General features: G+C 41.0%; 1 protein-coding gene across 1 annotated transcript in view; it reads right to left on the reverse strand.

The window, feature by feature from the left end:
- The window catches only part of ETV5 (ETS variant transcription factor 5), a 55,735-nt gene that overhangs the window by 17,763 nt on the left and 20,040 nt on the right, over positions 1 to 17,932 (reverse strand). Inside the window, 2 exon segments of the mRNA XM_028504434.2 lie at positions 11,255 to 11,542; positions 12,448 to 12,577. Of these exon segments, the coding sequence (XP_028360235.1) occupies positions 11,255 to 11,542; positions 12,448 to 12,577 (418 nt within the window).

Raw genomic sequence — 17,932 nt, forward strand, 5'->3', positions numbered from 1 at the left:
AAATATTATAAAGCCACAATAATTAAAACAGGAGTACAAGAAGTGAAAGATAGACATGCAAAAGAATTGAATGGAAAGTCAAAAAACTGTCAAATATATTCTGAAATTCACTATTTGTTAAGGTAGGCATTTCAAATCAGTGGAGGGAAAGGTTGAACTGCTCTTTTATACAATACACTTAAAGAAATTTCATATGGAATAAAGACTTAATATGAAATCATGACAGTAAAGTGATATACATGAAAACATATAACCTTGGAGAAAAAATCCTTCTTATATATCACACCAACAGCAGAAATCATCAAGACAAATATAGACATACCTCATTCTATAAATGTCTATATATCAAAAAAACAACAGAAATGAAACCAACAGAGAAACAACAAATGGGGAAAGATGTATAACAGAAAAATACCAGAAACAAACCCCCCAAATTAAACTAATTGTGAAAAAAGTCTCTTACAGCAATGTTAATATTATTGTTGACATAAAGGGCTTTAAAAAAATCAACAAAGGTGACATCCCAACAGAAAAATGATTAACGGACATAAATTGAGAAAATCACCAAAAAAGGAACACGGACAGTCAGAAATGAACAAAAGTTCAACTTCATTAGTAATCATGAGGAAAGAGGATAAGCAGGCACTTAATAAATCTGTGTCTGGCACATAAAAAAACACTGAAGTCATAGATATGATTAGATAAAACTACAAAGATGGTCACCAGTGCAAATGTGTAACAGGGAACTGGTTAAGAATGTGTTAATATAGCCATTTCATTGAATCATCAGATATGATGCCATATACAAATCTGTAAGGACCTGCAAAGGTAATTGATATATTAAGGCAGGCTGTGCAAGAATGCAGAGCATCAAATTTTTACAGAAATAAAAAACAATTATTTATGGTGTTATATAAAATCCTGGAAAGATTTCACTTAAATGGTGGTGATAATTTTCGGTGATTTTCTTTTTTTGCTCATCAACAGTTTAATAAACATGCACTGTTTTATAATAAGAGAGAATAATAAAAGCCTTTTGTTACTGTTACTTAATGAGTACCATTAACATCCTTTAGCAGTCAGAGAAACCCAGATGAGTGCCCTTGCCCCTGCCCCGTTGGGAAGGCAGAGTGGTGACGGGACAGCCTGAGGTCCTGAGGGAAGCCACGTACTGGGGAGGAGATGGAGGGCAAACTGTCTTGGTTTCAGTTTCCTCATCTGTAACATGGGATGTATTATCCATACAAATGCTGCTGCAATGATGAAAATAAAATCACGTCTACAGAAGGTTTCTGACACAGCTGTAATCACTGACGGACTGGGGCAGATGTCAGGAGAGTGGGTGCAGGAGTTAGGGTAACCCTCAGTGTGAGGCTTCAGCTCATGAAACATGCATAAGGCACTAATCTGTGTGTATAAAGAAAAGCATTTGTAAATACATGCCCTGAGGTAGAAAAATACAAGCCAAGGTTTTTTTGGGGAAAAGTAAAGGATTTAGAACTAATTTCAGTAAGATTTTAAAATCAATAACATAATCCTATAATAGTAAGGTCTTACTCTACTTTTAGCTTGAATCCTATTAATAGCTTGATTTGAATCAATCTGTGGCAACAGGTGGCCAACAGATTTCAGGATGTCGAGGTTTAAAATCTTAAACTGCAGAGATTGGGTGCAGATAAAGCACCGTTTAGATCAGGGTACAGACACTAAAAGCATCAGAATCTACCTGACCAATGTATTAAATAAGTTTTAAAAACTATTTAAGGCTGACTGGGTTCAGAGCCTCAAGCCGAGGTACTGGATGCATTACAGTGGAACTTCATTCATAGGAATGAGATTTCTAGGTTGCTGTTATTTAAGAAAAAACTTGTTTAGTCTTTGAAGAAGTGTAAAACTGAAACTCAGGGTTAGAAACTGACATTTAAATAGAGGCACCAGCAGCACGCAGAAGACCTCAATTTTTGAAGAAAATTTTGAAGCACTGGGCCAAGAAGAAAGATGAAGATATGCTGAAGGCCTTATTTTATCGAGTACCCAAAGCTTACACTAGCAGGAGTGACCAGTCATAAGGGCCCTGTCCTCTAACTTTCCCCTCTGCCACCATCTTAGCACCTTCAAAGGTGACCTCCACACATCACTCCCTTTGATGGCTGGAGATGACACAGAGCATCAGTTCTGTAACCAGAGCCCCTGCAGCTGGCAGGCCCTATCGCTCGCTTCCGCTCAGTGCTCATCTTCTCATCTTCCAGAATGAAACTCTAGAGCTGTCCTGGTACAGCCCCTTCAGGAAAAGGCACTTCATTATGGGCACCCGCCAGCACCCTCCTCCCATCCCCCCAGTGTAACTTTGAGGATTCCTGAAACTTAGGGGCCTGAGAGCCACAGACAGATTCTATAATTGGGACTGTTCTGTTTTGGTTTGTTTTGAGGGAGTAGAACTGGTGAAGAGGATCTTGAGGGTAGGTCACAAACCCAACATATCAGGAAGCAAAGCTTGCTGCTGATAATGGCTTTTATTTGCAGAGATTAGTAAAGCAATTCAGTTCTTTTCCTCAAAATATATTCTATGAACTTTACTCACTGACCTTCATTTGAACTCCCTTGCCCTGCCCGCAGTCCTTTTGAAGTGTCTAAGAATGTGTTGTATACACAATACAGTTATGACAAAGATGCCTGTTGTTTACTGAGGCAGACAATCATTTTTCAGTGGAAGAGCAGCCTGGTCCCTAACAAACCTCTTCCCCCTCCCTCACGCCCTCCAATCCCCACCCGGCACTCATTTCCCAACAGAACTCGGGGCCACAGTGAGCTCACAGTTGATGAGCAAAAGGAGACTTCTGACTACTGAGGGAGCCTAAATTCAATACGTTACAGATTAAGGCTTTTTCAGTGCCAGTTTATTTAAAGAACCAGTTATTTATTTATTTGTCAGATTTATATAGCGCCTTTCCTCCCAAGAGCTCACCCACGCTACCAACATTTGGTTTACGTTATGAAAACCGTTAGATGCTTTTTCTGCATTTCCTTTTCTGTTTCTGCTGCCAACACACACAGTAAACACAATGCTTGGAGGAAGAAAGGAGAAAAGGGTGGATTCCATGAAGGCTACACAGTGGCTGTGGGTGCCAGGTGAAGCAGTGACAGTTCGGAGGCCAGCTGAGAGATGATACGTGAGATCAGCTAAGACACCGACACCAAGTACTTCATGTTTCCGTTAAGGGTAAGAGAAGACAGAAAATAGAGACGCAGCATAGCTGGGTAAGAGGTTCTGGCTGTGAAGTCAGAACATCATAGGCTGAAATCCAATCTTTAGCACTTACCAGCTGTGTGACCTTGGGTGAGTTATGTAACTGCTCTGAGCCTCAGTTTCCTCCTCACTAAAATAAGGACAACCAGGACACCTGCCCAGAAGTCTGTTGTAAAGATTATATAAGATAATTCATGAAACAGGGCCCAGCACTCTTGCTAGGTTTTTGATTACCTTCAAACATCACCATCAACTGTACCACCCCCTCCCTCAGCCCACAATGAGCCAAATTCAGAAGTTAAGCAAATATAAGGAACTGTCTTAAGGATTTGGGAGAGAATATTACCACACACACAAAACACTGAGTTCACTAGTTGCCTACCCAATATCTAGTTTCCTTTTTCAGGAAAAAAAAGAGATTTATTATTGTTTACATATATATATTAAATCCTCATCTGAGGATATATTTATTGATTTGAGAGAAAAAGAAAGAGGGTGGGGCTGGGTTGGGGGTGGGGAGGGAGAAAGAGAAACATCGACTTGAGGAAGAACCATTGATTGCTAGGCACCCTGACAGGGGATCAAACTCACAACCTGTCGATGTACACGACTATACTTCAGTCAACTGAGCCACCCGGCCAGGGCTTGAGAATGCTGATTTATATTCTGGGTGGCAATGTGTTACCCAACTTCACATTAATGTTTATTTTTCCTGCCATATACCAAGAGCCAGACACCGTTGCAAAACAAAACCCAAATACTGCCCCTAAAAGCACACCAAAGAGCTCTGAAACAGCTCTCAGGGCTCTGTGAGGCCTGTCAGCTCTGCTTAGACTCACAGTGGCCCAGCTAAGCGGTGATAAAACACTCAGTGACAACACTGTAAAGGCTTAGAAGCTTGTCTGATTTCTCAAGCTCCAATATGGAAGAAGGAAGGTGATGTAAATATGAGATGAAAAATGTTTCAGTATAAAACAGTGAAACTATTAGTTTTATGTGTAAACATTAATAAGTCTGATGATAAAGAAAAATGATTAGGAATAAAGAGTGCTTTCTACATTTTCAAAACTTGCAATTTCCAGAACTGTGGTATCCATATCATTTTAAGATGTTTCCTTAAGTATAGTTTCCTTTATGAAATATAAAAGTGATGTTGGAAAAGCAAAATGTCATAGAATTAACATTTAATCACTACTTTGTCTGTGCCAATATGATTTCATTTAATCCACCCAATGATACTATATGGTATCCACTGTTCTCCATTTTCAGCCGGAAGACAAAGGAACCAACACTCAGAGAAGTTAACTCCCTGCTGAGGTCAGACAGATAGGAAATAGCAGAGCTGGCATTCAATCCCAGGTCTGTCTGTCCAAGTCTGGAGCCACTGGCCTATATCATTCCTACAGTTATTTCTATAATTGTTTTTAAATACTCTCTTGATGACATTTAAATAAAAATCATATAGTCCCGGCAACTAGAAAACTCTCGTATGTTTGGAAATTAAGAAATATATTTTTAAAGAATTTCAAGACTGAAAGAAATAACAGAAAGCAGTTGGAACTGAATTTTTAGAATACCACAAATCAGAACGTGTAGGGTACAGCTTAAGCAGGATTTGGGCAGGGAGAAATAACTGACTGTCCCAACCAGGATACTTTTGGGAATAAAAGGGGCGGCTATTAGCAATTACACCCAGACAAGATGTGAACCATAAGTGAATTGGGAAAAACGAAATGGATGGTCACCCAGCCTTAGGAGAAGTTTTATTTGGTTATATGTTTATATGCATATTATGAAGAAAAAAGCTGTAAATTAATGAGCTAATCATCCAACCAAAGAAGTTAGAAAAAGAAAATGAAATAAACTGAAAGAAAATAAAACTAAGATATTTTAGTAAAGCAAAAATCAATGAAATAGAAAACATCTAATAGAGAGGACGAGCGAAAGTTAATTTGTCGTAAAGACGAATGATATTGTCTGCCAAGGCTAAGAGAGAAAAAAAGGTCTAGCTCATTATCAAACACGAAAAGGGGATCACTGCAGATGCTATAGAGGATTTTTTTGAAGAAAACATTATAAACAACTTTAGGCTAGATAATTTAAAAACTCACAAAATGGAAAAATTCCTGGAAAAAATAATTTATTAAATTCACTTGACTAAATAGAAATCTCAGAATAAGATGGTAAATGGTAAAGACGCTGAATCAGTAATTAAACATCTTCCCATAAAGATAATATTAGGCCTAAATGGTTTTACTGATAAATTCTCCAAAAAATTCAAGGCATAAAGAATGCCAATTTCACACGAACTATTCCAGAATATATAAAAAGGAGGACACCCTCTACCCATTTGATGAGTATTGTCTCAATGCCAAGACCCAACAAGGACAATGCAAGAAAAAGTATACATTATTCTCAATTACGTGATGCAGAAGCCCTAAATATATATGGGAAAACCAAGTCCAGCAATGTGCAAAAGAGAATACATAATAGGTAAGTTAGGTTTATCACAAGAATACAAGGCTGGTTCCACATAAATCAATGAACTCTCCACAGTAAGAAATTAAAGGAGGAAATTCCTTTGATCGTCTCAATAGACAAAGAAAAGGTATTTGGTAAAATTCAATATCCATTATATTAAAACCTCTCAGTAAACCAGGGATAGAAGTAAATTTCTTTATCTTAAATAAAAGGTAACAAAATAAAAAACAACCCTACAGTAAACATGGTGAAATACTAAAAACAGGCTTTCTTAAGATTCAGAACTAAGAACACCCTCACTCCAACCATTAGAAGTACATTATTGAGTCTGTTAAAGAAGGTTCCATTAAGTATCTGTGAAACTCAGTTTCGGATCCCAAAGTGGGTTTGTGCTGCCATACCTAGTATGTGCTATTAACAAGAGTGCATGGAGAAAAGATGCATCAGACGCATTCACTTCATCCCAGACCAGGATGCAAATGTGACTCACAGTCAAGTTCTTCCCTCTCTAAAAGCTACAAAATAAAAAATGAACAGCGATTTATCAGGGATAGACTTTAAGGGAGGAAGGAGAAACAAGAGAAAAACTTGAATTTATTAACTCTCTTAATCTATCTAGTATCTTTACAGAATGATCTACTAAATCACAATTTCAGAAGACAAGCTCACCCTTTTAAGCTTCGAAGCTTTGATCATAATCAATGAGGGAGAACATAAGCAGGTTAGGCCATTCGCTCCTTCAGAAGATGCCTGATTCTTTCTAGCTGATTCTGGGGCACCATATGCTGACTATCAATTTTGGCAGGACAGCCTATTACAATACTAATGCCCTCAGGGTGTACCAGGAAGCAGAGGATTTTTCCACCTGCAACAGTATTTTTTAAAATTTTGTCTTTTCTTGAATTTTTGCCTCTCAATACCAAGTGAGCAGAAAGCAGTATATTCCAAAAATCTTAGATGATAAATTTCTTAGTGCACCCTCTTCAGTCGACTTGTGGAGACCCAAGATGTAATGAGAGAGGGTACAGTAGGAGGCAAAAACACATCTGGCCAGTACAAGGGGCATTATGTAAGAATATTTTCTGAGCTCCACCAATGAGCCCACGCAAACACGCACAGCACGATGAAAAGCCTGCGAGATTGGGATGGCTGGATGGAAAGCACTCCTCTTCAAGAAGCAGCTGTGGTCTTTAAGGATAAATGGAACATGTCCCAACATGCCAAATTACATGTTTTTCCCCCTCCTTGAGAGGAAATCATGAATATAAATCATGCTTGTAAACAAGTATTTATCTTCTAAAAATAAATTTTGAGTTGTGAAGAATTATATACTAAGATTGTATAAAACATTAAGAATGTACTTTTGACCAGATTATATTTAAGTTGTTCAAAGTATAATCTTAGCAAACTACTATCACTTTGTCAAAACACATAATGAAGACAAGTAAGATACTGGGCTAAATGTGGTCTAAGAAAGGGGGCCTAAATCATCATTTTTAAACCTCAAAGGGTTTACCCTCCTCAACTGAAGCAGCAAGGCACTCCGTGAGCGGAACAAAACAGATGTGGTGCAGCGCGCGTTTAGTTAAGCAATGAAGGAACTTAGTAGGATTCTATGCTTTGAGAGATGGCTAACATTCTGGTAGTTTAAGAGGTAAAGAAATGGATAAAGTTCAATGATTTCTCAAGGTCACTTACTCAATAGACATAAGTGAATGTTAGCTACGCCCTCCCCCCAGTCATAACCAAAACATATGGACGGCCTAAATTAACGTTTTGGTTTCAAAATATAGGACCCTTCTTTTGGCTACGTGACATTTTAGGAGGTCCTTTAGCTGCTCTAGGCCTGATTTTCTTAACTATAAAATGGGTTTTTTTCACTGTCTTGTTTACAGAGCTGTTAAAAGGCTGAAAAGAGACTGTATTTCCTTCTATCCCACAAAATACTATATATTTTTGTTGAGGAGGTTAGTTTTTCAAGTAATATCCCCTCTAATTTAAACAAAAAATTAGTAAAGAACAAACTACAGTTACTAACTAGAGTAATCTACCCTGCTTTCAGGCAGGCATAAAGGTTATTAAGCAAGGGATTATTAAGCTTGTTATCACACATGGCTGTAATTACTATTACTTTTACAAAATCAGAATAGGGTTTTCAGTTTGTCTCATTTTCTGTGAGCTATCCAGTATCTATAAGCAAAGTCATGTTGTTTTTTAAAAATGTATTTTGCACCACACAGAGATCACATTATCTCATTAGTAATAGACAAGGGCAATAAGAGTAGAATTCAGAGTACTGAGTACTTGTTACTTAAAAAAAACAAAAAAGTACGTGGGCTGGAGTAGGGATGGGGTTGAAAGAAACGGCTGGATCATGATTTCTCAGAGTGTGACAATAATATATCCAGTCCTTGTTCCAGACCCACCAAATCCACCTGTGGGGTGCAGCAAGAAATCTGCATTTTTAGTAAGTCCCGTGGGAACTCCTGTACACTCCTAACTTGTGAGGCTGCAGTGCTCTAATGTATAAACCTAATCGCTCTCGTGTTGTTTTTATTTATCCATTCAGGACTTCAGCCTTCCCCCCAAGTCTCTCAAGGATCTCTGTACCATCCCAGTGTGTGTGAAGTCTTTTTATGTTAGACTTGGCCATCATTGTAATGGCAGAGGGTGAGAGGAAGGATGTCCAAGATGGACAGACAAGTTTCAGGGAGGAATCACCTCCAAAAAGAAATACCTACTTTTTGGTTCCTGCCTCTTTCTCCTCGGATACCTGAGGACAGAAACTCATAAATCTCTGGGATCAAACCTCTTCCTTTTGAGAGGAGGCTGTGTATCCTGGAGATAAACCTACTTTACTGTGGAGAGTTAGGATCCCTGTCTGCCAGGCCCACCTCAGGGCAAATAACCTCCAGCAGAGAATTAGGGTATTTCTTTCCAGTTCAGTTAACCACTGACATAATCATCTAAGAAACAGGGATTGAGGGGGAAATACAGTCATCGGACGCATAATGGTTTCCATCAATAATGTAGTGACCACACAAAAGATGGTGATTATGCAAGATTAAAATGAAGCTAAAAGATTTCTATCATCTATTGATGGTGTGGCCATTGTCACGTGACAGTGCAACATATTATTCACATGTTGTGGTGATGCTGGTGCCAACAAACTGACTGTGCTGCAAGTCGGATGACAGTATAGCACATGCAATTATGTACATTGTAGAACATTTGAAAACAATAAACAACTGTTCCTGGTTTATGTATTTACTATACTTTTTTGCCCTTATTTTAGAGTGCACTCTTTCCACTTATAAAAAAAGCCAAATTTGTTGTGAACAGATGCCATGTTAACACCAGCAGCAGCTTCATACATCCCATGTTTACTGTGCCTCTTGATTGCATCGTTGCTCCTGTGCTTGATTTAATCTCACGTTGTTTTATAAGTTTAGTGCAGCCTAAGTGCAGAGCGTTTCTCAAGTCTACAGTATAGTGTGTAGTGTGCAGCAGTGTCCCCGGTCTTCGCCTTCACCCACCACTCACTCACTGACCCCCCCCCGCCCAGCAACTCCCAACCCTGCAAGGGCTACTCAGGGTAAGTGCCCAGGCAGATACACCATTTTTTATCTTATATACCTTATTTTTACTGCACCTTGTCGAAGTTTAGATGTTCATATACATAAATGCCATCTTGTTACCATTGCCCACAGTATTCGGTAGAATAACATGCAGTTCAGGTTTGTAGTACAGGAGTGACAGGCTACACACCACAATGCCTTGGTGCACAGCAGGCTACAGCATCTAGGTTCGTGTAAGTAAGTGCGCTCGTGATGTTAGCACAATGACAAAATCGCCTAACAACAAATTTCTCAGACCGTATCTGTGGTTAAACAGTGTATGACTGTAAAAATAAAAGAGACTTAACATGAAGTAATTTTCCTTTACACATGGTATAACCAACACAAAGTTTACTAAGTATCTGAAATGCTGAATATATGCCCCACTCCACCCCTCCCCATCAATTAATAATCCCTGCAGAAAATCAGGAGGATGCTGTTTAAAAACACAAAATCAAAAAACTATTGGAATAAAAATGGCATCCAGGCCCGACTTTACAAGCTGGCAGGCCTGCAGGGTAATTTTGCCCACAGAGAGGTTTTGTTTAGTCTGCAAAGTGTCACTGTTGTTTTTAATTTGAATTACTTGCCAACTTTAAAAATGGCAACCTGGAATTTTTACATGAAAATCCAAATTTCTGAATTCTCCTGAAAAAGTGCAAGGCTGTTAACAAGGTAATAATGGGCAAAAGCTCAGTGGTGGCCGCATCTTTTGGATGAGCTCTCTGTCAAATAGAGGCCCACTAGTGAGCCAGCCCCCAGTAGACGCTCACCCCTTGGGTTCTATGTATCATTGGTGTTAGTGGCATGTAGCCGCTCTAGGGAATCAACACTAACCAGCCTAATTATGTAGTTCTTTATGGCAACATTCACAGCAAGGGGGTAAGGGGATTAGAACCAGATTAAGAGTGCTAATGTTTTTCTGCATTTCATCTAGAAATAAAGAAAGTGACCTCTCAGTAAATACTGGGAGGCATTTGGGTTGGACCAGGCCTGGGGAAAGTGTATGCAAACATTCTTCCTCTCTTGCCTCTTGCCCTCACACCCAACCAGTGCAGAGCAAGAAAAATAGAAAGGAAATGCAATGGCCACCATCTTGCAGCCCTTGGCAACATAACTGACAGCTATGTGCCTACATTATGTTCTTATCCCAGAGAGACTTGAAGTAAAAAAGCCCCCAAACACCCTATGTAATGGAAGGCCACAAGCATCCACTAGAACACAGCAGATGACAGGCTTAGAAGAATGGGACCCAAGTTTGGTGTTGGCATAGTAGGTTCCCTTCACACATTAGCTCGTTTGATGAATAAATGACTCTGGACCAGTCAGTCCTGGTGCTTTAATTTCCTTATTAGAAATGTAGAACTACCTGCAGTGAAACCGGGAGATTTCTCTCTCAAAAGTACACAGTTATAAATAAATAAATAAGGTCCTTAGTTAATCTCCAACTGCTAAAATCTGTTAAAATCAGATCAGTAATAGTACCTCCTATAATTCAGCAATCTTCCCTAATATGTAAGTAAAGTGTTAATACAGTATTTATGGGTGGCATGAACCAAGGTTCAATTCCAGTATCCAGTAAGGAGTCAGGAAATCTCTCCAAGTGAGGGTCAACAGACTGCATTCTGGGAAAGTCGCTCTCTCCCTAGCTGTGTAATGGGGTCACAGTACCAATCAGCTCCCCATTCCTACGTGATAAGGATGTCATAATGTCTACAAACCATTTGAAGTACCTCAGGAACAGGGTGATGTATATAAATAGATCATATTCACATTACTATTAGTCTTACCTCACAAGATGCCTCTGTGGAATGAGAACTTTACAGTTACCTGGTAAATATGACTAACTGCTTCCCCTCTGCCCATGAGGAAATGGGGAGGGGCAAAGGAAGCCCAGATCAGCACCCACCTCTGTTCCGAAGGATACTGGTTTTCAGGCATCATCTTTGGCATCTGCAGGGGCTGATGTGGTGGCCGGGGGACCGCAAAAGTTTGCGGCTGTGGTCCGGGGTCTGGAAGCGAATGAGGGGTGGGGGCGGGGCCCACACCTTGCACTGGGCCAGCTGCAGCAGGGTGCACGGAGGTGGGCAGAGTTGCCTGAGGTGGGGGAAATAGGGAATTCTGATGGGTGGGTGACAGGGGGGTGGTAGGAGGGGTTAATGGCTTGAACCCAGAGGGAGGCTTCCTATCATAGGCACTGTAAACAGAAAAAGAGAAGGAACCATTAAGCTGCAATGAAACCATTAGCTTGGTCACCAGGTCCAGCAGAATGTAGCAGACCTCGTTGCCAGGAAATGACAGCATTAACATAGTTAAATTGCTGGCAGCCCTGAGGGAATATTTGTACCTCTGAAAAGTGACAAACACACTGCGTCACAGGGACTTATTTAACACTTCTAGTGATTCTTCTCAAAGATAATTTTAGCCTCTGCTTCCGGTTTGCTTCCTCCCCACTTCCAACAGAGTTCTCCACGTATGTGTGCGTAGAGGTGGATGGACGGGGGAGAATTTATGCGTTGGCAGTTTTCTAGCCCCTCTCCCAAGTATTCCAGGGTTCCCAGAAATTAGTCAGAATCTTTGTTCAAGAGAAATTTCTGCTGTAACATCGCTTGAATTAACAACTCTTCTCCTCCCCCCTTTCAGGCAGATCTATGTTTAACTTCTAGAGCAAAGAGTGATTTAAAATTAAAGCTTCATTCCTGGGGCCTGGATATTCTTAAGTAAAGGGCACAAGCATCAGGGCTTTTTCATATATTCTGATTCGAAGATTACTTCTTTGGTGCTTAAAGTTCACATTAACATATGATAGACATGAAGCAGTACATATTCCCTCCCTCGAAGCCACAGATCAAATATCCCAGTACTCAAGGCTTTTTCCCGTAGTGGGGCTCAGTATCCCATCAACTCAGTCCCCACACCCCCCAGTGCGGTTTAACAGTTTTGGCCTTCACACTCAGCCCAAAGGCCCCATCTGAACCAGCCTATGCCTAGAGGACTACACTGCCGGGAAATATGCAGTGTGCTGCCTTGGGTGACTTGCTGAGTAATATTTGAAACAGCTCGAAGGCTACTTTCTGGTCAGCCTTTTCCAGCTCCACTTACCAATAGTTGTAGAGGCACTTTTCTCCATAGTTAGCACCGAGGGCCTGCTCGTGGCTACAGGATGACAGCTCGGAGGAGGGGCTGTGCAGCTCCCGCTTGATCTTGGTTGGCGGTGGGGCATGAAGCACCACTGAAATGAGAAGAGGGGCGAGGGAGGAACACAGCGAGGATGGCCAATTAACAGGGAGCACAATGCTTCCTTCTGCAAACCCTGGAATGGGCTAATTGTTCTGGGAACTCGTGTCAGGCCACAAGCCAGAGAAAGTCAAACACTTAAACACAGAGCCTTCTACCTCAAACCAATGAAATGCTCTGTAAACTCAGAAACCATCCATCATCTGACACTTTCATCAGCCAAGTCTTTTCCCCAAATTTCTTTGGCATTAGTCTGCTTCCCAGAGGTTCTGAAATCCTTAAAAATCCTGCAGGTGATGGTCTCCCGCCCCCCCCCCATGCAGTGTCATAAAAAAACAAGAATTGCAGGCATGAAGAATTTTGTATCCCCAAAGGAATAAACAGCCAAAAATATATTGGGAGACATTACACATTTGCTTATCAAAAAGCTTGAAATTCCTCTGGCAAATACATTTCATATTATAGAGGCATATTTACAAACTGAACACATGACTTTTTAAAAGTCCTTTCTCAAGCAACTCTGAATATCAGGTCTAAGGAAGAGACACTCTACTTTAGGGGCATTTCAAAAAGTTTAAAAGCCAAAGAATACAACAAAGAACTAAGCCACAAACTAGGAAAAGCTACATATATACAGGGAATGCCCTGGAAACCTTTGTGTTCATGTCTGCCTTTCTTAGTGACCAACCAGGAAGGGCAGGTTTTTATAACCAATCTTTTCATGGATGGTGCCAATCGCTTTTCCTACATTGCTGGAATAGCATGCGGAGCTGCTGCCTTATGTTTGGGAGCCAGCTGCATATTCCCTACGTGCTTCTGAAAGGGCACAGGAACAAGAGTTTTTCAGATCAAGGTGACTTACGTACGGTGGCCAAACCAAACCAGGTTTGCCTTTTCTGTCTTACCTAGGAGCTAACTCATTTTAGAAGGGGCATTTTACCCAAAGTAGGGCAATCTCTAAAGATGCTGCACTAACAAGGCTGTTTTCTTCTGGTTCTAGATTAGAATTGCTACTTTGTCCAGCTATTTTGGGGGCGGCGGGGGAGAATGAGTTAAGCTTTTGTGCCAGTCACTGTCCAGTGTATCAAAGGTCTCATTAAATAGCAACCACAGTCAGTGCCCCGGTAACCCGCTAAAATTTTGTTTGACTCAATGTTTACTCCTAAAATATTTCCAGGAGCTTGGTTAATTCTCAGTGATTAAACTGGGTAGACTTAGGGCTAAACAACCATCCCTTTTCGGTCTGGTAAGACTGAACAATCCTCAGGTCGGCAGGTTTTCCAGTGCCCCCTCCAACCCCGAATTCTGGTCTCAGAAGGAACAAATGAGATCAATGAGTCTATCACAGATGACAAGTTTATACAGCAAAGTCCTGCCAGTGCCTGACTGGAAAGGATAGGTTTTCATAATTCTTTCCTACATAATGCCAACTGCTATTCCTGAATACATGAAATTAAGTTCAGAACTGGCAGATTATATTTAGAAGTCATTAGAGCCTCTCTCATGATTTTTTGATGGTGACATCACAGCAGCCAAGTCTCAATTGTTATCAAATGTTTTCAGACATTCAGACACAGAAAATGGCTAAGCCTGTTGTTGTTAAAATGTTAGTAAACGAGAAGGGAGAGTCAGACAACTTGACATGGAAAACCGCTTCCCTGATGCAGAGGAGATTCTGGTGGTTCTCAGCGCTGCCTGCCCCTTTGTCTCTGCCTCTTAAAATCTTACCAATCTTCCGCCATAAAAGTTTTGGCAAAATAGTAAGTAAAGGGGATTATGTCTCAGTGTAAACAAAGGTTCCCTGTCCTTGAAAAGTCTACTTTCCTTACTTTATCTAAACAAAATAACTTATAATTACTGTTTTACTTAAGTTTAGAAAGCAAACAATTATGGTATTATTTAATTTTCTCATTTCAGGTTTTAGAAATGCCTTGACGTTTTCATAATATTATTAGAAAAACTACCAGTTCTGCTGATGAGACTAACACCAAAGCTGCCTGAAAAGAAAAACTTTATAATGGCTTCAGGGACAGTGATATGAGGATCGCAATTCTGATGCCTTGATTTCTTTAAATCTCCCCAGTACTCTTAGCGTGTACCTCACCATTTCAGCTCTAAATTATGTAACTCCTGTGACCCCCAAACTGTCTTAGACCTGGAATCTTATGTTCTCTACATAAGGAGCAATTCAAGAAATAGCTGACGAGAGCTACATTCTGAGTGTTTGTGTTCCCCCACACCCACCCGCTGAAGTCCTAATGCCCGACTGATGGTATCACAAGGTGAGGGAACCTGGGAAGGCAACGAGGAAATCAGGGCAGAGCCATGGGGGACGCCAGCTAGAGTCTGAGACCCAGAAGAGAGCCCTCACTCGGCCATGCCTGCACCCTGATCTCAGACTTCCAGCCTCTACAACTATGAGAAGTAAATTTGTTTTTTATAAGCCACCCCACCTAAGCCATTTTGTTATAGCAACCTTAGTCCAGTCTTGGACTAAGACAGTAGGTGACTAAATGGATTGTATTTCCAATTAATTCTTAACCACATCTAGCCTACAGGGCTAGGCACAATGTTAGTCATACATATTTCTTCCCCAGGAAGAGCCATTTAAATGAGAAAGAAGGGAATGGAGCACAGCAGGAATGAGAATTGGAAGTTTCACAGATCACTGGTAGGAAAGCCATTAGGGACCCTGTGCGTGGTGGGAAAGAAGGCTCAGCTCTCCGAAGGGCCTGCTGGGCCAGAGGGTGTGTGAAGGAGCCTGACTCCGGCATGTCTGAGTCAAAGACAGTGATGTATGTTTAAAGTGGGAATGCAGAAACCCAAATGCTCCTTGGTTTTAGTCTTCTCTCCTTCGGAAAATGAGGTGTGTGATGCTGCCTTGAGAAATAAAGAAAATGGCACAGCACCTTGCAGACGGTGCTATGACGCTGTGTAATTATACACTGTGCTTTCAAAAACAGAGTATTTACCTCCGCACAGGCGACTTACTATATGACGACAGAGACCTAGGATTATACCGCACGGCCAGAAACTGAAATTGAGAAAGGGTCATGAACTCCTAAGAAATTCATGAGGTCTAAATTCCTAAATTTTAAAAGAAATGCTAAAAAAGTTGACATCTGCATTGATGAACATTTTCTACAATTAGAAATATTGAGTTTACTGATGAAAGAGACCCAGAAGAGGCACAGTTCAGAGTTACAGAAGAAGGGCCCATAAAGTCAGAGGTGCTGTGACAACAACTCTTGGTGAATATGAACCACCTTCCTTGCCAAGATTTCAGTCACTCATTTGCTGAACATCTCCTATGGGCCAGGCACCCTGGAGGTGCTGGGGGGTGTGATGGTAGGCCAAACAGACGTGTCCCTTCATGGCATGTATAATTTAGCGAGGAATCAGCATCTTCTCAGAGAAACAATTAGAGTTAGACTAGGGCCTCATAGTCCACTTAATCTAGACCCTTACCTTTATAGATAAGACCCCAGGGCCCAAAGGAGTGAAAGGAATTGCTCAAGGCCTTGGTGCTGCTGCAGAGAGAAGGGAGAGGAGGCAAGGACTCCCCACTATCATCTCAGTAATCTCCCCCACTGACAGAGGTGGGGGGGGGATTTCCCTCACCCATTTTGTACATTAAAAAGAGAGGACATAAAACTTTTTTCAACACAACAAAAATATCACATTACATCTAGCTGAAAGAAAATGCTCCAGAACAAGGGAAAAATAGATAAGAAGTAATATCTCTGGAAAACAACAAGGCTGACAGACCAAGAAGGAGGCAGCCAGACAGACCCCTCAGCATTTACTTTGTGCCAAGTTGCTCTTGCATATATTTATTTCATTTGATCTTCCCAACACAGTGAGAAAGCTACTTCCACTGTCTCCATTTTATAGATGGGAAAACCAAAGCTTAACAAGGTAAGAAATCTGGCCTGGCTGCATAGCTGTTAACTGGTCAGGACTCCTGCCTAAACAGTTCTTAGTCATTCTGTCATGCTGCCTCCCAGAGGGAATGTGAGAAAAAAGACTACATTAAAAAGGAATTAGCCCTGGCGGGTGTGGCTCAGTGAATTGAGTGCAGGCCTGGAAGCAGGGAGTTGCTGGTTTAATTCCCAGCCAGGGCACATGCCTGGGTTGTAGGCCAGGTCCCCAGTGCGGGGCATGTGAGAGACAAACACACGTTCATGTTTCCCTCCTTCTCTTTCTTTCCCTAAACATTAATCTATGGTGTTTAAAGTCAGATAGAGGTTATTCCTGAGTCTGGGGTAGTGCCCCTTCAAAAAACACAAGGAGTCTTCTTGTATTCTGGATCTTCATTTAAATGTTTACACAGTTTGCAAAAATTTATCAAGCTGTACACTTACAATGGCTATATGTTATTTCAATTAAGTTTCTTTTCTTTTTAAAAGGAGCCCTGTCCTGGTCAAATAGTATCATTGAATTAATAGCTACCGGGATTTCTAAAATTTTAGCAAATCTTTCTTCCTTGATGGTATAGGAGCAGTCTTCCAAAGAAATAACCCAATTGTTTTAAAATAAAAGAAAAATAGACAAACTGGCCCAGTCAAGAGGAAGAATGATTCCCTTTGTTGACAAAATCTGTTTCCTGCCACAAATGCAGGCCTGCGGAATCTGTCCAAGGAAGCCACCCTATGCCACTGCCGGCAGTGACTGTCACTGTTACAGCACCAAGGATAAAAATGAGGGAAAACATTGAATGTTATGAACTATTTAAATCAAAAGAAAAATTTTTGAAAGACAAAAAACACCTTGTCTAATAAACCTTTCCTTTGGTATTTCATAATCATCAATGTTGCAATTTGTCACGGACTTTATTGTGAATACGCACAACACTTACGTAGTTTCTGAGTGTTAAAGGAACAGCCAATCAGTTATACTGCTGTTTGGGGGGGGAAGACTAAGTCCAGCCTCATTTCCCCCACTTCACACCCAGGCTTTGCTGCCTTCCACAGGTTGTCGTCTTCAGATTTTGTTTGGGGGTTTTCCTCCTCCCTTGTTCAGTTTCACTACCTTCATCTGGTACGGACTCATCTTTCCCGTATCAGCTGTGCAGGCCTGGCCTCAGGGAGGACCTTATTTGGTCACACTCGAGGGCCCTGATCTTCTTCTTACTTTACATGGAAAGTTGTGCCTCATGCGGAAGTTGATCAGAATGGCATGTCCATGAGGCTATGGCTCAGGCGGCCAGCCTACGTCTCCAGAGCCTCTCACAGAATTTGCGAACAAACACGATGTGCAATGTATGTCATTGTGGTCAGAGACTTCTCAGGATTCCAGAGCCGTAATCTTAAAGAGAAGGTCTATCCCTAAGCTTACTACTCTCTTGCCA

This window comes from Phyllostomus discolor, chromosome 2, assembly GCF_004126475.2.
Source record: "Phyllostomus discolor isolate MPI-MPIP mPhyDis1 chromosome 2, mPhyDis1.pri.v3, whole genome shotgun sequence".
NCBI lineage: Eukaryota > Metazoa > Chordata > Mammalia > Chiroptera > Phyllostomidae > Phyllostomus > Phyllostomus discolor.